This window comes from Haliotis rubra, unplaced genomic scaffold, assembly GCF_003918875.1.
Source record: "Haliotis rubra isolate DU_JTF1 unplaced genomic scaffold, ASM391887v1 Scf10, whole genome shotgun sequence".
Lineage (NCBI taxonomy): Eukaryota > Metazoa > Mollusca > Gastropoda > Lepetellida > Haliotidae > Haliotis > Haliotis rubra.
Window position 1 is genome coordinate 517,870 of NW_025764892.1, and position 23,087 is coordinate 540,956.

The 23,087-nt window shown below is 41.5% G+C and overlaps 2 protein-coding genes and 1 long non-coding RNA gene across 3 annotated transcripts in view; 1 reads left to right on the top strand and 2 right to left on the bottom strand.

Annotated features, from left to right (window-relative positions):
* On the bottom strand, window positions 1–18,206 carry LOC124291086. The gene is made up of 12 exons (XM_046728022.1): window positions 18,072–18,206; window positions 14,435–14,593; window positions 13,662–13,750; window positions 13,430–13,574; window positions 12,594–12,725; window positions 10,704–10,721; window positions 10,259–10,482; window positions 8,994–9,136; window positions 4,722–4,864; window positions 4,442–4,529; window positions 548–708; window positions 1–132 (listed from the first exon to the last, which is right to left on the bottom strand). Exons 1-12 carry the CDS (start codon window positions 18,154–18,156, stop codon window positions 62–64), a joined length of 1,458 nt encoding a protein of 485 aa, XP_046583978.1. The 5' UTR covers window positions 18,157–18,206; the 3' UTR covers window positions 1–61.
* LOC124291316 overlaps window positions 11,192–23,087 on the top strand; it is a 12,378-nt gene continuing 482 nt past the window's right edge. Inside the window, exons 1-2 of the long non-coding RNA XR_006902192.1 lie at window positions 11,192–11,204; window positions 17,290–17,298. This is a non-coding gene — a long non-coding RNA (uncharacterized LOC124291316). The remainder of the gene's footprint in view (window positions 11,205–17,289; window positions 17,299–23,087) is intronic.
* The window catches only part of LOC124290861, a 14,744-nt gene continuing 11,769 nt past the window's right edge, over window positions 20,113–23,087 (bottom strand). Inside the window, exons 10-12 of the mRNA XM_046727737.1 lie at window positions 22,171–22,258; window positions 20,557–20,716; window positions 20,113–20,299 (exon numbers count right to left, since the gene is read on the bottom strand). Of these exons, the coding sequence (XP_046583693.1) occupies window positions 20,186–20,299; window positions 20,557–20,716; window positions 22,171–22,258 (362 nt within the window). The 3' untranslated portion in view covers window positions 20,113–20,185. The remainder of the gene's footprint in view (window positions 20,300–20,556; window positions 20,717–22,170; window positions 22,259–23,087) is intronic.

The following is a 23,087-nucleotide window of genomic DNA, read 5'->3' on the forward strand; positions in this document are numbered from 1 at the left end:
GGTTCACCATTGTCATTATGGAGACTCAATGTCCAGAGTTGCTAGCATTTCCTGTATCTTTTCATCCTCGTGCTTGGCACTCAAACTTCTCCGGTGGAGATGTCTCGAGTTCCTCGTGGAGAGACGACACATCTGTTGAAGATACAAATACCACTCAGCTGTTGTAAGCTCGAATATGATTCTATGAAGCTGAATTTACTTTAACCAGTCGAACCTGAAAGGTAGCTTGCGAGTGAGTAAGTAAGTATGGTTTTACGCCGCTTTTAGCTATATTCCAGCAATATCACGGCGGGGAACACTAAAAATGGGTACCCATGTGTGGAGTCGAACCCGGATCTTCGGCGTGGCAAGCCAACGCTTTTACCACTAGGCTACCCCACCGCCCCAAGTAGCTTGTGACATGACCCACGGCAATTAAGAGATAAAATTTCACGGACAGAAAGAACTAAACTAAACCACATGCAAAATTAAAATAGTTTACGTATATAGCTAATTATTCCCGATTATTAATCTCTCGTATGTCAGTTCAAATATCAGCTGTACTTACATCCCTGCAGTAATCCTGATCCTCCGTGAAGCACACGTGGTACTGGCACCGGAAGTACAGTTTTTTTATAACCGGAAAAGGCGAATGTTTCGAAAATCTCGCTGCGCCATGTAGTGACGTCATTGTTCAGGAAGATGATTTGGGCATCTCTAGGAGAACATCTGGATTCGACATGTCAAAAGTTTAACTGACTGACTGACTGAGTTTGGTTTTACGCCGCTTTTAGCAATATTCCAGCAACATCACGGCGGGGGACACCAGACATGGGCTTCACACATTGCACCCATGTGGGGATTCGAACCCAGGTCTTCGGCGTGACGAGCCAACGCTTTAACCACTAGGCTACCCCACCGCCCCTCAAAAGTTTAAATAAATCCTCTTATGAATCAGAACATTAAAGTCTAAATACTGAGTACAAGAAATCAGAGTACAAACAAAAAAGACAATGTACAGCTGTAGAGCTTCAATGAACGTTGACAACATGTTCAATAAGTATCGATTATCCGCCGAAACAGCTTCCGTTAAAGTAATGAGTGAGTTTAGTTTTACGACGCACTCAGCAATATTCCAGCTATATGGCGACGATCTGTAAATAATCAACTCTTGACCACACAATCCAGTGATCAACAGCATGAGCATCGATCTCCGCAATGGGGATACGATGACATGTGTCAACAAAGTCAGCGAACCTGACCACCCAATCCCGTTTTTCGCCTCTTACGACAAGCATGGGTTACTGAAGATCATTTCTAACCTGGATCTTCACGGGCTCCTTTTGTTGGAAGATAGCGAGCGAAGATTACTGACATGAAAGTGCTTCGTTCTCTAACGCTACTAAGTTTCGTCATAATTGCATAACCCTGTTCCCATTAAAGTAGGTTGCCTCATGAAACAAAACACGATATGGAAAGTATAACGTACAATATACAGGAGAATAAGTACATGTAGCAGTACACAAGCTGTACAGAATATCGAGAATATAGCACAGGTAATATGACATGTTATAGAATATACAAAATACAACTACGGTTATAACGAAGTCAATGGGACAAGTAAATTTAGTTCGTTATAAACGTAGCTCCTATTACACATTTCGACTAAAACATGCAAAAGTGATCGGGACCAAAAGCCAGATCGATGTACACTTTAGTTCGATATTCACTTTAGTTCGATATAAGCGTCTTCGTTCTGTTTTAACATAGTTTACTGCATGTTTTGATCTGAATCGGAAGATCTCCACAGTCAGCGCTTTATCTGTTTCTCTGTAGAGGAGTTACTTCCCCTAGATCTACGTCCTTCGGAAAATATCGTACAAATCATCGTTTCTAGATGTATTGCCGTTAGTATGTTGCCGTTGGCAACTCGTGCGGGAATATACCTTACAAGTTAGCGGTGTGCTAATACATGTACTCTCCCAAAAAAGAAACGCATATAGGAATTTCAACTGTATTTTTATGTCTATTTTGAAACATCTTGTAGGCTTTATGAGTCAATGTAATATAGCGAAATTGCACACTGGGAATGCAGACTTATCCGTCTTTGGCACCAACTCGAGGAAAGTCAGTCTGAGTGTCACATGGAGACGTGTGGTGGCGGTGAAGTCAATACCTCGTGTGACCACGGTGGGCATCCAGAACTGCACGGCATCGCCTCGGCATCGAACGAGAAAGTCTCAGAATCTCGTGTTCCCCAATCGCAGCCCACTCTGCCTGTAGTGCCTGTGCGAGTTGCTGAAGTGTCTGGGGCTGAGGGTTACGGCGTCGCACCCGTCTGTCCAGGGCATCCCACAGATGTTCGATCGGGTTTAAGTCCGGTGATCTTGAGGGCCAGGGGAGCACATTGATGTTGTGGTTCTGGAGGAAGTCTCTAGTGTGACGTGCTGTGTGGGGCCTGGCATTGTCCTGTTGAAACAACTCCCCTCTGGCGATCAATGATTGGAAGGAGGTGTGGGCGTAGGATTTCGTCACAGTACCGTTGAGCTGTCAGGTTGCCCTGGATCATCATCAAATCACTTCTCCTACGGCAGGTGATCGCTCCCCACATCATAACACTGCCCCAGCCGAATCTGTCCACCTGGGGAACGCAAGCGTCGGCGAAACGTTCACGTCGACATCTGTACACCCGCATTCTTCCATCGAAGTCGTTCCAATAGAAATCGTGATTCATCACTGAACCAGATTCTACGCCAATTTGGTAGGTTCCAGGCCTGAACGTTGGTGCACCATTGAACTCGATTTCGACGCTGTTGTTGTCGAAGCACAGGGCCAAAATAAGGTCTTCTGGCACGTAAACCAGCCTCTCTCAACCTGTTCCTGGCGGGTATTTCTCGAGCTGTACTGGTCGCCGTAGCTGTTCGATGACGCAGGTGATGTACCCGGATGTAGCGATCCTGCGCCGCAGTGGTCGCTCGAGGTCGCCCTCTACGAGGGGCATCTGCTACCGAATTCTGCCGGCGATATCTCTCCCAGAGCCGTGAAACGGTGCTTTGGTGAACATTCATGCGTCGGGCAACTGCACGTTAAGACTGGCCAGCTTCAAGCAAACCAATGGCGATATGACGGTTGGCTTCACTTAGACGTGGCATTTTGAGTTCGTCAACAATATTCCAAATACAGTGAATAATCGACAGACAGCAATCAACCTTTTATACCCTTCATTGAGACTATCATTCTCTTCCCACAGAGGTTACTTGTCATATCTTCCAACGAACCTCTGTTCTAATACGGCCCTTTCGTGGTGCGAGTGTTCAGGATTCGTGATTGGTTGCAATCAGATTTAGTTGTGCAATCAGCGACGTTGTTTCAAAAGTGATCATTCGCAAGGTCTCGGTAATTTCCGTATGCTTCGGGAAAACTAGTACCTCTTCCCCTGCGCGATGCGCAAACGTTTCTTCTAGACAGAACTAAGTCATGTAATAGCGCTTCAATGGCGTCTCCCTCGCCCTCGTTGACAACGGATAAGCTAGCCATTAAATGCCTTGTCTGTCACATCAACACAAGTCCCCGGCAGAGGGGGGATATTTGTGGCCCAATATTTGCGTGTATTAGTCGATGTTACACGTGTTCTGATTGGATAGACAGAAGGGAGATAATTCGTGTTGCGATTTTTTGCCGCTAGGGGATTTTACGAGAACCGGGAAATATGGCCGTATTAGAACAGAGGTTTGTAGGAAGATATGACAAGTAACCTCTGTGGGAAGAGAATGTGAGACTATCTGATCCCCAACTTTCACGTGCATTGCATGTGAATTGTGTATTCTGTGATACTACACGCCGAAATTGAAAATCATGCTGTTAAATACGGGTATTTTACGGATGGTGCGTTTAGTTGTGATGTTTCAAAACATAAACACCATAGGACTCATAAACAGAGCAAAACCTTTTGTAAAATGAATCACGTTTCAATTCATTGCTACATGAAATTGCTATTTTCATGATGCGTTTCTTTTTTGGGAGAGTATATTAATAGAATGTTTCTCAATTAATGATAATCCGAATCGTGTCTAAGGTAACATAAAGTTATAGATTAAAGACATATAAATATAGAAAATATTGGAAATTTGACAAACAATACATACTTCTTATACATTTCCATTGACGCACTGCCTGCGCACTTTAGGGTATAGACGACATGCATTATGAAAGTGCAGTTATGCTATAAAATTATGCCATTTTTTTCGTGTAAGCCCAATAGGTTACAAAGCTTCATATTTAGATAGTATTGAGGGCTTGCCCAACCTTTTTAGCAACAATCATGTGTAAGCCCGGGCTGTTTTTTATTTTGGTACGACCCTGACATCTATTAACCTCAGTTTCTACTTTAGCTTCACGTTACTCATTAGGGATGAAAGACATTCAGAGTGAACACACTGCGCTGTACCATGTGTCTACGTACCCGTGTTCGTCGGTGAAGACGACGTTGTGTCTATGGTCCAGTGTCCCCACAGAGCAGTTGAATGGGGAGATGGCGTTCACGCCGAAATCTGAAACCAACAAGGTTTAAACTGAAACTGACATACTGTAAATATGAACAAGACCTGTTAAGTTAAATACATATTCTCTTTGTTGGAGTGCGTGACAATTTAGTGAGCGAGGATTACTGACATAGAAGTGCTTCGTTCTCTAACGCTACTATGTTTCGTCATAATTGCATAACTCTGAATGTCTGTTCATACCGTCCACGTTGTTCAGCTTCAGCTGGAGGCGGACTTGCTGACCCAAGGTTGCTGTGGTTACAGGGAGGTTATTGGCGGGGTCGATGATGTCCAGACTCACAGACAACGTGCTCTCAGTAAGAGTTGCAAACTTGTTGGCAGGCCTGGTCAAAGCAAGAACATGTATATGTATGTATTTGCATGTATGTACTATGTATGTATGTATGTATGTATGTATGTATGTATGTATGTATGTATGTATGTATGTATGTATGTATGTATGTATTTATGGATGTATGTATGTATGTATGTATGTATGTATGTGTGTGTGTGTGTGTGTGTGTGTGTGTATGTGTGTGTATGTATGCATGCATGTATGTATGTACTATGTATATATGTATGTATGTGTGTGTATGTATGTATGTATGTATGTATGTATGTATGTATGTATGTATGTATGTATGTATGTATGTATGTATGTATGTATGTATGTATGTATGTATGTATGTATGTATGTATGTATGTATGAATGTATGTATACTAGACGTCATTAATAAAGGGTCAAATGATATATAGCACATGTAACGAAAAGTTTCTCAGAAATACTAGAATTAAGCGTGCCATCATAATGTTTTATGTGTTGACAAACGTGACATCGTTACATACAGACAAAATCTGGCAAACATCACTTGTGTACACCAACCCCCCAAAATGAAAATGACAAACATGAAGCACTATGTGAGTCAATATCTTGTGTACCCTCCTCGCGCGTCTAAGACACAGGTGCACCTTGTTCTCATGCTCCTTATCAAGTTCATAAAGAAAGCTTGCGGAATCACATTCCATTCCTCTACTAGAGCTCTGCGGAGTCCTGGGAGATCTACTGGTGCTGGGTGACGTGTATACACACGTCGACCGAGTTTATCCCAGGCATGTTCAATTGGGTTGAGGTCCGGCGAGCGTAACAATTCTGGCCTAGCGTTTTCGTCTTGCAGTACATATAGGGTCGACCATATCAGCCATGCATAGCTTGCAGGAATGGTACTGCTATAGTAGGCAGAAACTCGTCCCGATGACGCAGTCGGGTAAGATTACCGTTGACCACGTGCAGTGGAGTACGTCCGGTAGGAGTTATCCCTGCCCAAACCATGATCCCCCAACCCCCCCCACCAATCGGTTATGCGTGGCCACAGTTGTTGCATCTGTGATTCGCTCTCCATTGCGACATTAAATCCTCTGCCGACCATCATGGAAGGAATTATTGAATCTGCTTTCATCTGTGAAGCGCACACGAGACCATTAAGGTTGATTCCAGGTGTCATGATGTCATGATGTCTTCTCCATCTCAAACGCGCCTGCTTGTTACGTGGTGTTAGTGGTTTACGAAGTGCAGGTTGCCTACAGCGGAGTCCGGCTGCCCTTAAACGAACGAACGGTGCTCCTGGATATCCTTACATTGTTAACCTTAAAGTGTTCTGTCTGAAGACCTGCTGCGTTAAAGAATCTGTTTCGTAACGCATTGTTAATCATGTGCCCATCATCTCTGACTGTTCTGACTCTGGGGCGACCTGGTCCACGTGCATATTCCACGGACCCATTGGCTTGAAATCTCTGCCACAGTCTACCAATAGCACTCTGACTAACATTAAAGCGGACAGCAACCTGCCGCTGAGTTTGACCAGATTCCAAAAGGCCTATAGCCTCACCCCTGTCAGCAAGTGTAAAAAAAGGTCTCATTTTAAGCTGCGATTACAAACGGGTAACTGAACAGTGAACGACAGTGAAAAAGCATCAATGCATGTGTATTGTCCTCCACTTTCCATGGATAGAGCGACTTGCACGTGCAAATGGTTGACATTAAGTGGCAGGTAGATTTCCATATTGACAATTTGAATAAAAAATGTTCCATTGTAACAGAATGTATCGGACGTTAAAGAACGTGATAAGGACATTTCAAAGGCCTGATGTGTTTTTCCATACTGCTAAGAAAGTTTGTAAAACATCCAGGTGTATATATTGCACACGAAAAAGATTTTACAACTTTTAAGAAATAGTGTTACCAACAGCTTGACCCTTCTTTAATGACGCCAGGTGTGTGTGTGTGTGTGTGTGTGTGCGTGCGTGCGTGCGTGCGTGCGTGCGTGCTATCAAAATGTTTTGGGCCTAAAATACTTCTGATATGTGCATGACAAAAAATAATTGTATGATATTCAAGAATGGTTTATATCATTTACATAAACGTAATATTGACATGCAGATGTCACTAGTTTCCGGTCACATGACATCTGATCACATGTACCCATATGGAACGGCAGAAACGGATTAGCTCGAGTATAGAGCAGTCATAAAGTTCTTGGTCCTCGGAGGCCACCCGGCAAAGCACATTGAAGAGCGATTGACAGCAGTTCGAGTCACAGGGGCGTGCCACGCTTAGAAACAGCGTTAGAAAGACATATAGGTATATAGACCCTACCCTAGTACTATATAAAAGGCAAGGGATGTAACGACGAAACCATCCCCTACTCAATGAAAGTTAGATTTCACCACGTAAACTATTTTTAAGGCCCCGTCGAGGCCTACGGATAGAAAGCGAGATAATTTCCCTACAAAATGAGCTATAAATGGTCACAATCGGATCATTATTTCAAAAGTTATACGCCACGACTCACCGAAAACAGCTACCTCCGCAATTCCAAGCCAAAATCATGGATCACCCAAGACAGCGAAAACTCACCTTTTAAATTCGTTTATTAATTCCAGCCACGTTGACAGCACCTATGTGGGGCTAGATTCGATCGACAGGGGCATTCCACGGGTCTGAAATTTTATTGCATCATCTAAAAATCATTTCCTCGACAGTAAGCAGGCATTTTCTCCAAAACCATGGGCAATCATACTCACTTGTCGGCCATAGATGGCCTTGACATTCAAGTGATCTGCGCGGATCCGCAGAAACTGAATTGGGCCATCCGATTGGTGGAGAAAAAAATATACTGTAGAATTTTGACTGTTTGCTAATGGGCGCGAAATATGAACTTTGCAATATTCCTTCTATTTTGGATGATGTACGGAACAGTAAATTGTTAAGAATAATTTTAGAGGTTGTACAAATGCATTCGATATTGATTTAGGAAATTATATTTACATATTTAATCTCTAAAATTATTCTTACCAATTTACTGCTCAGGTCACTTGAATGTCAAGGCCATCTATGGCCGACAAGTGAGTATGATTGCCCATGGTTTTGGAGAAAATGCCTGCTTACTGTCGAGGAAATGATTTGTAGATGTTGCAATAAAATTTCAGACCCGTGGAATGCCCCTGTCGATCGAATTTAGCCCCACATAGGTGCTGTCAACGTGGCTGGAATTAATAAACGAATTTAAAAGGTGAGTTTTCGCTGTCTTGGGTGATCCATGATTTTGGCTTGGAATTGCGGAGGTAGCTGTTTTCGGTGAGTCGTGGCGTATAACGTTTGAAATAATGATCCGATTGTGACCATTTATACCTCATTTTGTAGGGAAATTATCTCGCTTTCTATCCGTAGGCCTCGACGGGGCCTTAAAAATAGTTTACGTGGTGAAATCTAACTTTGATCGAGTAGGGGGTGGTTCCGTCGTTACATCCCTTTCCTTTTATATATTACTAGGGTAGGGTCTATATACCTATATGTCTTTCTAACGCTGTTTCTAAGCGTGACACGCCTCCTTTTATATAGTTTTAGGGTAGGGTCTATATACCTATATGTCTTTCTAACGCTGTTTCTAAGCGTGACACGCCCCTGTGGTTCGAGTACCCCGTGTGAATGATATAAACCTTTATTACCCATGTGGCGAAACATAACCAGTGTCATATATATATATATCACATGTGCACATATCACGTTTGAAAAGCAACAATTGTTTCTGTGTTTCGTCGTCTGTGACGTCATTAAACAATTGAACGTGACGTCAATGAAGATGGCCGTCACACTTGCTTATCGTGTTTTACTGCACAAATGTACATGAATAAAATGGATAATAAAGAAATTATTACACTCGAGCAAGTGTGTCATGGCTTGCACGAAACTCGTACAAACTTATGTACCATTTTGCCCTCGCCCTCGCTTGGACAATACATAATTTCACACTCGTTTCGAATAAGTCATATCACACACTTGATCCTGTATCAATCTCTATTTCTTCAGTATCATACGGTTATTTTTATCATGCACATATCAGAAGTATTTTAGGCTGAAAACGTTTTGATGGCCCCTCGTATTTTGCCCTTTTCATCTCATACTTATACACGTACTTGTCAGTGTTGGAGGTGGTATCACTCTCCAAGGTTCTGGCTTTAGTGAAGTCGCACTTCACCTCAAACATGGATTCATAGGCAGATGAAGTACCTGGATACTCCTTGAATCTGAACTTCCATGAGTGAACCTCACTCGACAGCTACAACATAAACGCATGTATTTGTGTATGTGTGACAATCTGTGTTTGCTCATACCTTACTTCTGAATGCTTGATGCGCGTAGGCGGATCCAGAGGTGTGTGTGTGTGCGTGCGTGTGTGTGTGCGTGTGTGTGTGTGTGTGTGTTTGCGCGCGCGCGTGCACAGAGCTGCGCATCCCCCCTTTTTGTCCTAAAAGTTTATTAAATGACCATTGAAACTCTCGTGAAAATGAAGTGTGCACCCCCAACCCCCCCTTTCTCAAAAAGCTGTATCCGCCCTGATGCGATCAAATACGATTACCTCGAGAATATTCGTAGTTGACCACATGAATGAAGAATTGATTTATGATAACTAGTATCTGCTTCGCCGCAGCACAAATTACATCAATTGAAAATAGAAAAAATCCTCATACACAATAATAGTCACCATTTGTTTCTGAATATTGACATGCTGCGGAACAAAAAGACATCAGTGAAAATACCAACTTAGAAGCACCAAAGGTATGGCGCAATGCCCTATAAAGATGTGCTTCAATGCTCAAACACAGGTCTAAACATGTGGCTTGTAAACATTTTATAATAATGTTGAAAAAGAGCGACAACACCCTTTCCACATCCTAAGAAATATCTGCTAAAGCAAAATTGATTGTATAATTCTGACTAAATCATGAGTATGTATTAGTTTCAGCAGTATTACAGCTGTACGATGTTGTTTGTAAGCAATCGAGTCTGGACCAGACAATCCAGTGATTGTCACCATGCGATACGATGACAGTGAGAGCATGTGTTTATGAATCGGTATGAAATAGTGATGCTACCAGGTGTTCGCGAAAAGGTGAGCGTATCCCGCCCCACCGGTGGCACCCGTCATAAACATAATGCTAAATCTAGGCAGATGTTCAAAAGAATGTTTAGAGTCTGAACAACATTAATCTGTCCCAAAATCCAAAACATATCGTAAAGATCGATCAAGAGCATGTTTGGCAGTGTTGTCAAGAATGACACTTTGCATAGTTGCTCCGACACAGTGTAAAAGTAAATTGTTTAGTCCTTTTATTACGTAGAACGTATTTCATCATTTGAAAATGTCATACAAGGACCTTGACGTATACCCATACTGTACCTTGGTTCCTCTACAATCAGGAATGAAACTGCTATTCGCAGCTTGCATCACCTTCAGCGTCCCCGTACGGCCAGCTTCGAAATAGTCAAAATCGGTTCGGGTACAATTGTCGACAGTGTTCCCATGCTCATCTATGGCAGAAACATCCCGGTAGATCGTCCCCTTTTGATCTACACGAAACATCATCACATTACGTCCTTGGATCTTGAAGCAGTAGAACTTGGCTGAAATACATTTAAATTATCATATGTCATTTTCGTTACTAGTATATGGTCTGATCAAAACGCGTCCGTAATTTAACTGTAAGCTTACTGGCATAAATCCCACAAAATTAATATCATGATAATTTTTATTGTACAATTTGCTTTCATAATTGTGCCTCAAATAATTATCAGCTCAAATACATTATGTCACTAAATTGAACTTAAAAGCCAAATAAACTTACCTTCGGCTTTCTGTTTTTCTGAAAAACACATCAGTACATACAGTTCGACGCAGGTACTAAGCCTTGGATTCTTTAACCACCCATCGAATTATAAGTTTGGCTCATTATCATGTAAATATTTTTTAAAAGTATTTGATACTATTGTGAAACCAATTTTGTGGAATGGAGCAGAAATATGGGGTACTTCCTTTTGTAAAACTATTGAAAGTGTTCAGATTAAGATGTGTAAAAGGTAGTGGTGTTCCGATTAATTGAAATAATCGAAGATTGGTCGAAGTGACCAAACGACCAAGCAATCGATCACATTTGCTCATAATCGAACAGAAACGATTTTGGAACTACTGTTTTAGTCTTTGAAATACTTGACAATGGAACATATCGTAGAAGTTGTCAAGGCCTGAAAACGTGTTTAATTCTTAGAAAACTCACTTCTCCAACTGAAAAGCCATGACTGAATATATTTTTTGAAGACTCCGGGAAGTTTATGTTCATGATATATTAGTCAACACTTTAAAGTAGCAAGTTGCATCATGTTATACATATGCAGTAGCGACGTGGATAGGAAAATCTGAAAAATGACGCTGACCAATTTTTTTCGATGATTGTTCGTTGGTAATGAAGCAATCATCAATTGTGATATTTCAACCAATTCCCAACACTAGTAAAATGATATTGAAGGTACAAAAGAATACTTGTAATGTAATGGCTCTGGGCGAGTGTGGCAGGATGCCTCTGCAGTTATCTTATATGACAAGGGCTGTCAAATATTGGTGTAAATTATTGTATATGGACCAATCTCGTCTACCTTATCAGTGTTACAGGATGCTTCTATCATTAGATGCAGGGAGGTAGAATCACTTGGGCTAGTCATATTAAGAATACTCTCTTCAAATAAAGATTTGGATTTGTATGGGTATCTCAGGAAGTGGGTTATGTTGAGATGTTTATTTGTACCTTCCGTCAGAGATTAGCTGATAACCTTAAGCAGGAATGGCATATGCAAGTTGATACTTTGTCACATTTTGTTTTATACAAACAGTTTAATTCTCTTTTACAAGTTGAAACACATCTTACGTCATCCTTACCATTACAGTTTAAGGTTGTTTTAGCCAGATTTAGATGTAGTTACTTTAGAATAGCTGTAAATAATGGAAGATACTCCTCTACATTGTATGGAGATAGGTTGTGCCAGTATTGTTTAAGACAAGGGAAGTATTACATTGAGAATGAAGAACGTATATTATTAATCTGTGAACAATATCATCAGTTACGGCATAATATACTGGGCATATCCACATGTAATTCTGATACTACATTTGTTAACTTAATATCAGCTCAATACTTCAGTCAGTTCGGAAAGATTTCCTTAAATTAAAGGTCCAGCAAATTATTGATAGTAGTAATAAGTAATTTTTTATACATTTTTCATGGTTTTATAATGTATTTTGTACAACGCGCAGAATTTATATGTCAATATGATTGTATTTTGGAACAGTGGCCTTTATACTGAATAAATATTTGTCTGTCTGTCCATCGAATGATAAAAGTGTATGGCATGAAGCACGCACGTACATATACTGACTGACTGACTGAGTTTGGTTTTACGCCGATTTTAGCAATATTCCAGCAACATCACTGTGGGGGACACCAGAAATGGGCTTCACACATTGTACCCAAGTGGGGATTCGAACCCGGGTCTTCGGCGTGACGAGCCAACGCTTTAACCACTAGGCTTCCCCACCGCCCCACGCACATATACACACGAGCTTCGTGTTATATATATGTGCCTTTGTTTTAACATTAACAACACGGTTTTTCCGATCTACGCTGGTATCTACTTTCAACTGAAAAACTCAAACGAAATCGAAACTTTATTTCAGTTAGACATACCTGTATCGCAAGTCTCCCCCTTCCAGCCTATCTGGCAGCCATATTTGCAGAGACCGGAAGTGGTGTTGCAGACGTCCCCACTACAGTGGCACTGGTTGGTGCAGTTCTCTCCAAAACGACCAGGGAAACAGTCTGGAATTATTTTTGGTTAGAATCAGAAACGAGACTTCGGATCAACAGTTACAGTCCGTTTGAGTCAGAAACGGACCGATGAATTGCAAATTGTATCATTGTACAAAATTGCCACATAAATATAAATAGTACACATGTTTATCATTTACTAATACCCAACAGCTTTCTTACATTTGAAAATTTTCCGGACTCCACCAAAAAAGTTGTTAAAGAAACTATCATCATTGAAAACGCAAAAGTTGTTATCTGTCGCGGCGGGGTGAAACCGCAGAAACGGAACAGCCACTATCTCGTCGTGCACGGGATACACATGCCTGATGAAAAATGAAGTTGAATGCTGACGTGAAACAGTTGATGATTTAAGTGTACGATTTTTTCCGTGTTGAAGCCGAAAGGGGCAAACCATTTTATGCCATTAATAAATTCCGTAAGCGGGCAGCCAAAGCTTTAGGAGTATCAACAAGGTACTGACAAATGTTCTGGAACACGAACATTGTGAGGGTGATGCGAAGCAGGTAGGGGTCGTGTCAAAATCACACAAATTTTTAAATATAAGAAAGCTGTTGTGTATTAGTAAATGATAAACATGTGTACTATTTATATTTATGTGGCAATTTTGTACAATGATACAATTTGCAATTCATCGGTCCGTTTCTGACTCAAACGGACTGTAAGGGGTAATGATGACAATCGAGTTCACTCACCTGAAGGCTTCTGACAGATGAATAGTTGACGGTTCGTGCAAGACTCAATCGACCATTTCTTTGTTCGTGATTTCCACACTGCACAGGTAATTCCAAAGTTATAACTGTACCTGCTGCTATCTTCGAAGTTCGTGTACGAGAGGTACTGGAAATAAATTCATTGTTAACGAAAACGAGATGCTTACCCCCGGATATGTAATCACGGCTAATTCGAAATAAAGCATTCACTTACTTTCTCTGTTCCGTCTGTCTCATATGTCCAACTCCCGCTATAGGATCGTCGGATTCCGAGCCAGTGTATACCTCTTGTGTTGGCCATGTCTGACATATACGAGGCAGTATGTTAGCAAAACGCAAGCACAGTGACAGACACTGGTAAAGAATCTTTACTTGTTACAAGGATATATTTACTTTGATTTTTACTCTTGCAGCTTGTCGTACCTTTACACTTCACTTCATCTGCAAACACATCGATTCAGAACAAAAATCCTCCTTGATACGTAAAGCTTGATTACTGTATTTGTTCATAATCAATAACGGGCAGTCAGTCCTTGTAGCCAAAGCTCAGATTTTGATAGTCATGCCGAATTTATATATTATTTGTTAGTTGTAAAACAATTTCCACAATTCTCCTGAGAGCCGAAGTCCGCGAATTTGTTCAAAATTGTCTATGTTCACCCAGCAGAAAATGGATACCCGACGGGATAAGTTATATGACTATTAACCTTCTTGCCCCTAACAGGCAGCTTGGGTTATCCGAGGTAATAATGGACATCATGTTGTATGCCCTTGGAGCATGTCCTTGCGGCGTGGAGTTCATAAAAATGGCTACCCGATGGGATAAGTTATATGACTATTAAACTTCTAGCGCCTCACAGGCAGCTTGAGTTATCCGAGATAATAATGAATATCGCGCTGTATGCCCTTAGAGCATGTCGCTGCTGAGTTCAGCGCTATATGAGTGGTCATATCATTATCATTGTTAAGGAGGTTGGTCATATATACCTGTGAAGAGTAGGTTCTCATCTTCGTTGGTAATAACTCTGAGTCTGGACCCCAACTGACGACACTCACTTTTGGCGTCAGAGAATATCATCTGGGTCGAGCCCAACTTGTAGCAAGACTGAAGTTTCAGCATCCATCCTTCTGGACACTTGAACCTTTCTGAAATCCCCAACATTGTCATAAGTAGGTGTAATTGAATTAACTTCCTTGAGTTGCATTTAGAAGTTGGTGTTATGGACAACGAGGAGAGTTCAATGGATATACAACTTCTTTAATATAATATGAGCGGTGTAGCTACTAACACCAGGTGAGTGTATGTGTGTATGGCGTAGGTGTGTGAGATGAGTGTATGTGTGTGTGGTGTAGTTATGTGTGTATATGAGGTGGGCGTATGTGTGTGTCGTGTAGTTATGTGTGTATGTGAAGTGAGTGTACGTGTGTGTGTGTGGTTTAGGTATGTGTGTATATGAGGTGAGTGTATGTGTGTGTCGTGTAGTTATGTGTGTATGCGAGGTGAGTGTATGTGTGTTTGGTATAGGTATGTGTGTATGTGAGAGAGGAAGGAATGACTGATTTTCTACATGATTGGAGTGGATGGGCAAATACAAGAGGTGTGTTATACAAACAAACGTACAGGTATCAACGGTTTATGAAATTGATTAGAATGCATCCAAAATATATGCATTCTATGGATGACAACCTCATTGCACAGAGCGACGTTTTGGGTGTAGATTCCTACACCGTTATCAAGCTAGAACAACCCAGAAGGCTACGTTACTGTATGCCGGTACATGAAACTTACTTTAACTGATATTCTGCATGTCGGATTACACTGAAATACCTCTGCACTAAGAAAAATATAATATTGTCAAACAAAGTAGCATTTGATGACACTGATGCAGTTGTGAATTGGATACTGTTATTTCATATAGAGGTTTCCCCGCATACAAAATTTTAGATGCATTCGCACATGAATGATAACTGTTTCATTAAATATACTCTCCCAAAAAACTGTATTTTTATGTCTATTTTGAAACATCTTGTAGGCTTTATGAGTCAATGAAATATAGCGAAACTGCACACTGGGAATGCAGACTTATCCGTCTTTGGCACCAACTCGAGGAAAGTCAGTTTGAGTGTCACATGGAGACGCGTGGTGGCGCTGAAGTCGTGTGATTACGGTGGGCATCCAGAACTGCACGGCATCGCCTCGGCATCGAACGAATAAGTCTCAGAATCTCGTGTTGCCCAATCGCAGCCCACTCTGCCTGTAGTGCCTGTGCGTGTTGCTGAAGTGTCTGGGGCTGAGGGTTACGGCGTCGCACCCGTCTGTCCAGGGCATCCCACAGATGTTCGATCGGGTTTAAGTCCGGTGATCTTGAGGGCCAGGGGAGCACATTGATGTTGTGGTTCTAGAAGAAGTCTATAGTGTGACGTGCTGTGTGGGGCCTGGCATTGTCCTGTTGAAACAACTCCCTCTGGCGATCAAAGATTGGAAGGAGGTGTGGGCGTAGGATTTCGTCACAGTACCGTTGAGCTGTCAGGTTGCCCTGGATCATCACCAAATCACTTCTCCTACGGCAGGTGATCGCTCCCCACATCCTAACACTGCCCCGGCCGAATCTGTCCACCTGGGGAACGTTCACGTCGACGTCTGTACACCCGCATTCTTCCATCGCGTCGTTCCAATAGAAATCGTGATTCATCACTGAACCAGATTCTACGCCAATTCGGTAGGTTCCAGGCCTGAACGTTGGTGCACCGTTGAACTCTATGTCGACGATGTTGTTGTCGAAGCACAGGGCCAAAATAAGGTCTTCTGGCACGTAAACCAGCCTCTCTCAACCTGTTCCTGACGGTCTGTGCAGAAATCCTCCTCAATCCGGATATTTGTGGAGCGGTACTGGTCGCCGTAGCTGTTTGATGACGCAGGTGATGTACCCGGATGTAGACCATGCAGTATCATTCATGTGCGAATGCATCTAAAATTTTGTATGCGGGGAAACCTCTATGTACCCGGATGTAGACCATGCAGTACCCTACCATGCAGTGGTCGCTCAATGTCGCCCACTACGAGGGGCATCTGCTACCGAATTCTGACGGCGATATCTCTCCCAGAGCCGTGAAATGGTGCTTTGGTGAACATTCATGCGTCGGGCAACTGCACGTTGAGACTGGCCAGCTTCAAGCAAACCAATGGCGATATGACGGTTGGCTTCACTTAGACGTGGCATTTTGCGTTCGTCAGCAATATTCCAAATACAGTGAATAATGGACAGACAGCGATCAACCTTTTATACCCATCATTGAGACTATCTGATCCCAAACTTTCACGTGCATTGCATGTGAATTGTGTATTCTGTGACACTACACGCCGATATTGAAAATCATGCTGTTAAATACGGGTATTTTACGGATGGTGCGTTTTGTTGTGATGTTTCAAAACATAAACACCATAGGACTCATAAACAGAGCAAAACCTTTTGTAAAATGAATCACGTTTTAATTCATTGCTACATGAAATTGCTATTTTCATGATGCGTTTCTTTTTTGGGAGAGTATACATTCATTCATGTCAACAGTAGTTCATGTTCCTATATTAGTATAGTTTTTTGTTAAACAATTTGTGGCGTCAATATGAACATTATCATAACCGATTTATAACGATATCACTCACTCACTCACTCATTCTTGATGTCAACGTTGAAATGGTCTATAGCACACGCGTTTTTACCGAAATTGATGTTAATTGTATAGAGAGAAGTGTTCAATAAAACAGTCTGATTCTAGTAGATAGTTGCTGTACAAGCAATGCATTTTGGTGTCGTTTTTTTGTTCTGGCATCGTCTAATTAGTACTGCGAGGTCCTCTGTTCCTCGTTAACAATACACTGATGTCTTGGCTATTCGGTTTCACTTATTGTGGTCAGATGGTAATACTACCCAGGCAGAGATGTATTCATGTCAGGGCATTACGTGTATTAACCTTCAAGACAATGTGACTCGTGCCTGTAGAACCCAGATTGGCAGGAGGAATATCGTCAGTATGACTAGAAAACAATGGCTTGAATTGTCGCTTTTAAATTGTCGCTTTGATCATGTCAGTATATATTGCAATCGTGAGGTAACGAAGCGACCGTACAATGTTAACAATGGAAGTGACAAGCAGACACCATAATGCAAAGAGTCATTACTTGGCTGTATCTCTTCCTCTCTCTGTAAAGAACGATGTCTATACTCACTAACCCCTGACTTTTGCTTATAACTACAGTTTAGTGTAAAACGCAATATTGGTTTGTACACTATATTGTTCACCGTCGCACTCAGCAATATTCCAGCTCTATGGCGACGGTTTTAAATAATCGACTCTGGGCCAGACAATACAGTGATCAACAGCATGAGTATTGATCTACACGACTGGGATAATATGACATGTGTCAACCAAGTCAGTGAGCCTGACCACCCGATTCCGTTAGTAGCCTCTTACGACAATTATGGGTTAGTGAAGATCAATTCTGTACAATGCATTATAAAACACAATTGGAAACGAATTATTTACCATCTATCTGAATATAGGCATATCTAAGTCCTCTCATATAATATGTATGGTTTTACGCTGCGTTTTAGGTTTCACTTACCCGATGTATCCTCCCCATCTGCATCCACGGAGACAAGGAACATCGCCAACATCAACAGCAACATCCCCACATTGCCTATTGCCATGTTTGTTGACGATACCTTACACCATCCAGTGAGGCCAGACAGAGAGATGGAGGTCACATTCACGTGATAAGATATGTAGAGAACACGAAGAAAGGAGGGGGACGCCGGGATACCGATAAGGTGGTACTGAGAACTGGGAAGGTGGGTGGGTGGGTGGGCGGGTGGGGTTTTGTAAGCTAGTTACAGCAATCGGGGTTCGGTGAGATATTAGACAGCAGGTAGTGATGAGCAAGATATTTAGTATTATGTTTCTCGTGAGATTTAGTATTATGTTTCTCGTGAGATTTAGTTTATGTTTCTCGTGAGATTTAGTTTTATGTTTCTCGTGAGATTTAGTTTTATGTTTCTCGTGAGATTTAGTATTATGTTTCTCGTGAGATTTAGTATTATGTTTCTCGTGAGATTTAGTATTTTCTCGTGATGTTTCTCGTGAGATTTAGTCTCGTGAGATTTAGTATTATGTTTCTCGTGAGATTTAGTTTTATGTTTCTCGTGAGATTTAGTTTTATGTTTCTCGTGAGAGTTTAGTTTTATGTTTCTCGTTTTAGTTTTATGTTTCTCGTGAGATTTAGTATTATGTTTCTCGTGAGATTTAGTTTTATGTTTCTCGTGAGATTTAGTTTGATGTTTCTCGTGAGATTTAGTATTATGTTTCTCGTGAGATTTAGTTTTATGTTTCTCGTGAGATTTAGTATTATGTTTCTCGTGAGATTTAGTTTTATGTTTCTCGTGAGATTTAGTTTTATGTTTCTCGTGAGATTTAGTTTTATGTTTCTCGTGAGATTTAGTATTATGTTTCTCGTGAGTCAAAGTGTAACGTTTGGTCTTCCCATCACTGCCCATCATTCTGAATATGGATAAAACAACGTTTGGGCAAGATTCGTATGGCCCTCTCTAAAATATTGATAAAAAGAGCGCCCGAATTACCTATAACGTTGTTAAACACAGAATGTTGGGGTATAAGAATATTGTACGACATGAAGGGAAAGGTGACTGTTAGAAATGAGTTTTGTCATACACCTTTGTGGATGCATACCCAGTATGTCAATATTAATGTCAAACTGTGCGTAGGTATTTTCAATGAGGAAATCCAGCATTTCAAATACTGTTTTTTTCAGAAAGCACCAGATGACATTTGCTTTTATTTTTGACAACTTTTCCCGAACCTCTGAAGATAGATATGTGACTACACCTATGCCCATCACGTTCATTAACAAATGTAAGGAAAGAAGCATTTCCTTAATTTGTCCATGCGGGCTAGTGGTGAATCCCTGTTTATCTGCACGTGTCAATGACCCGTCACCTTGAACAGCTGTATCCCTACTCGTGATGATAACTGAGTTGTACCTCCACTTCTACTTCTGATATTGAAAAGGGTTTATGTGAAAGTTGGGTTTAGGAGATATACATTCTGTAACGTAAAGCTAGGTTGGTTGTAAATTTAACCCTCATTGTAGGTTTTGAATGTACAAAGCTTTACTAACCTTCAAAACCGCAAGCCCTACATACGATGTTTTGGGTGTTTTTGTTTGTCGTTTAACGCTGCACTCAGCAATATTCCAGCTATATTGCGGCGTTCTGTAAACACTACAGAGATCAATAGAGGGTGCATCGATCACATGACGACGTGTGTCAACCAAGTCAGCGAGCCTGACCACCCGATCCCGTTAGTCGCCCCTTACTACGAGCATGGGTTACTGAAGACCTATTCTAACCAGGTCTACTAAATATGTAGTGTTACACATACTTTGAATATTGCAGTTACAGCAACTCTGCAATGTGTAACGTATATCTGGACATTTCGTGATTTCAGAATGCCTTCAGTAAGTGGAAGAGAAAGATGTACCTCGTTGATACAGCCGTCAAACAAGCTGATCTAGCTAGAGATGATTATGATAGCGTGATTTGAAATCTGATTTCCCAATTCATGATTTAGAGACAAGACAAGATGTTGTGATCCAGAATATGATTTATTGCAGTTTTGGAGACAACGTGGTATTATAGGAACACGGATAAATAAACACTTCAATTACACAATTTCCAAGGTCGTCAGCTTTTCTGCTAGCCCTTCATCTCTGTGAGTGGAGAACAGACTTCTCCGGTGAAGGTGTCTGGAGTTCTTTTCCTTGGAGAGACGACACATCTGTTGCAGTCAAAACGAATAACATTTCATCAACCACTTGTTTAAGATTTGAATACGTCACCGTTCGACAACACATGATTCTATGAATATGTATGAAAAACGGATGAAAACTAAGAGACGACCTTTAAATATCGGTCCGGGATTTGCAGATAGAAGTACCCATACAGTGAAATATGCACGCAGTTAACTTGAATGGCTAATTCCAATTGCTGATTACTAATGTCACATATTTCAGCTTTAAGATTAGCTGTACTTACATCCCTGCAGTATTTCTGTTCCTCTGTGAAGCACACGTGGTACTGGCACCGGAAGTACAGCTTATCATTACCGGGAAAGGCGAATGTTTCGAAAATCTCGCTGCGCCAGGTAGTGACGTCATTGTTCAGGAAGATGATTTGGGCATCTCTGGTGGAACATCTGGATTCAAGGTATCAAACGGTAAAAGAAGTCATCATAAGATACAAAACGCAAAAGAACAAACTACAGTTTACAGCTCGAGGAGGGGAGAGAGTAGGGGATAAGGTGGCGTCTGTGTGGAGGGGTGGGGCTGGGTGTCATTCTTGATGTGATGGATTAATGCAGAATTAAGGATCACATTTGACGTTCATTGTCTACAGGTCTATTGGTATGTTTCAAACGAGAAGAACACTGCGAGAATTCGCCAATTTGTAATGTGTCCCATTTTGCGATATGGTGATTTTTGAACAGGCTTCTGCTTACGAAAATCTTTTAGGCGGTCACCACCAGCACCGGAAGGTGAATAAGACAAGTCAAAGATCAGTTCATCAGAAACCAGGCTTCTAGAAATGAAGCACAAACAGCTAATCAAATGATTGTTTACTTGCGCCAGATCACCGGAGTTCAAGTTCGACACCAACATGAACAAGTCAAAACTTTCCAGCCAGACCTCAAATGAGTTTAGAGCATAGAAACTTGGGGAATCGCCAGTGGCCCCGTGCAGTGTTAGTCGACGTTTTGGTAGGCATTGATGTGTCTGAATGAGTCCTAGCGAACGTCATGCGAACGCAAGGTAACATTTAGAGGTCGGAGTGTGAATGAGTTTAGTTTTACGCCGCACTCAGCAATATTCCAGCTATAGGGCGGCGGTCTGTAAATAATCGAGTCTGGACCAGATAATCCAGTGATCAACAGCATGAACATCGATCTGCGCAATTGGGTACCGATGACATGTGTCAACCAAGTCAGCGAGCCCGACCACCCAATTCCGTTAGTCGCCTCTTACGACAAGCATGGGTTACTGGAGATCAAAATTCTAACCAGGACCTTCACGAGTATTACAGGTCGGTCTATATAACGATACGTGGCGCTGTCTGTGACTGCCAAACAATATAACTGAATAGTAACACCGAGACAACATACCCACTTGGGCCATTAGAGTAAATGAGTGAGTGAGTGAGCATAGTTTTACGCTGCTTTAGCAATATCCCATTAATACCACGGCGGGGGACATCAGAAATAGGCTTCCCGCATTGTACCCATGTGGGGAATCGAACCCAGGTCTTCGACGTGACGAGCGAACGCTTTAACCACTAGGCTACCCACCGACCCTGGGCCATTAGAAAACAGAATGTGGAATACAGACTATGGAGTAGTGATTTCAATTGTGGATGTAGAACCAGAACTGTGCATACATGTATTGTCCATCCTTCATTGCAGCGCTTTGACAATAAGTTCGGGTATTAGGCGAGGTATGTGCTATATGCGAGAATTTCCATCAGTATTAGTATTCTATCTATTACGTACATAATGACATTACACATTTCACACATTCATATCTTTACTTTAGTTTTTAACTTAAGACGGTAGACAACCACAGTGCACACACTGCGCTGTACCATGTGTCTACGTACCCGTGTTCGTCAGTGAAGATGACGTTGTGTCTATGGTCCAGTGTCCCCACAGAGCAGTTGAATGGGGAGATGGCGTTCACGCCGAAATCTGAAAGCAACACGAATGGAATTGAAACTGATGCTTACAGTAAATTCGACGTTTCCGCTATGTAAATAGCGCCGTAAAAGGGGTTTGTGACACGTAAGCAAAGGGATAAATGGGATTTGTTACACAAGTCAAAACATTGATTACACAACAGTCTCGTTTCCTGTTGACTGGGTTCCGTCCAATTGAGAAACTTAGTACAATAACCAGTCCATAATTTTGAGACCAATTCATTTAAGTGGATACATAAATATTAATCAGTATTTTTTTATACATCTAAGCACTTGTATATTGCAACACTACGCTCCTTCTAATCCTTGCAAACACGTCGTGCAGCGAGCTCTGACAAATGGAAATCGTGGAAATCTAAAAACAAGGCTCTGCCGCTAGAACAGTTTGGCGGTCTGGTACGGACTTGATGTTATATCAATCACATTGTGCGGTACAGAATTACTCTGAATAAGCACATAACAGGTGTAACCAGTGAGCCAGATGCATTGTCAATCATTTTACGACCTCATCAAACAGGGGCAGTCTGTGACGTCTTTGTTAAGGTCATGCTGCCTACACCTCGCCATAAAATATAGAAATACGATGTGTGAGTGTAAATAGCGGAGTAAATGGGATTTGTTACATAGTGTAAATAGCAGAGTAAATGGGATTTGTTACATAGTGTAAATAGCGGAGTAAATGGGATTTGTTACATAGTGTAAATAGCAGAGTAAATGGGATTTGTTACATAGTGTAAATAGCGGAGTAAATGGGATTTGTGACATAGTGTAAATAGGGTAAATGGGATGTGTTACATAATGTAAAATGACATTTTTGCACT

Bases quoted from the DNA above. Each gene is read 5' to 3' on its own strand.
- LOC124291086 (XM_046728022.1), bottom strand. From the start codon at position 18,156: ATGGCAATAGGCAATGTGGGGATGTTGCTGTTGATGTTGGCGATGTTC. The intron at 9,137-10,258 runs GTACAGTATGGG...TTTATGTTGTAG, and splicing joins CTGATTGTAGAGGAACCAAG to CTGTCGAGTGAGGTTCACTC. The intron at 4,865-8,993 runs GTACGTGTATAA...TGCTTTGACCAG, and splicing joins ACCACCTCCAACACTGACAA to GCCTGCCAACAAGTTTGCAA.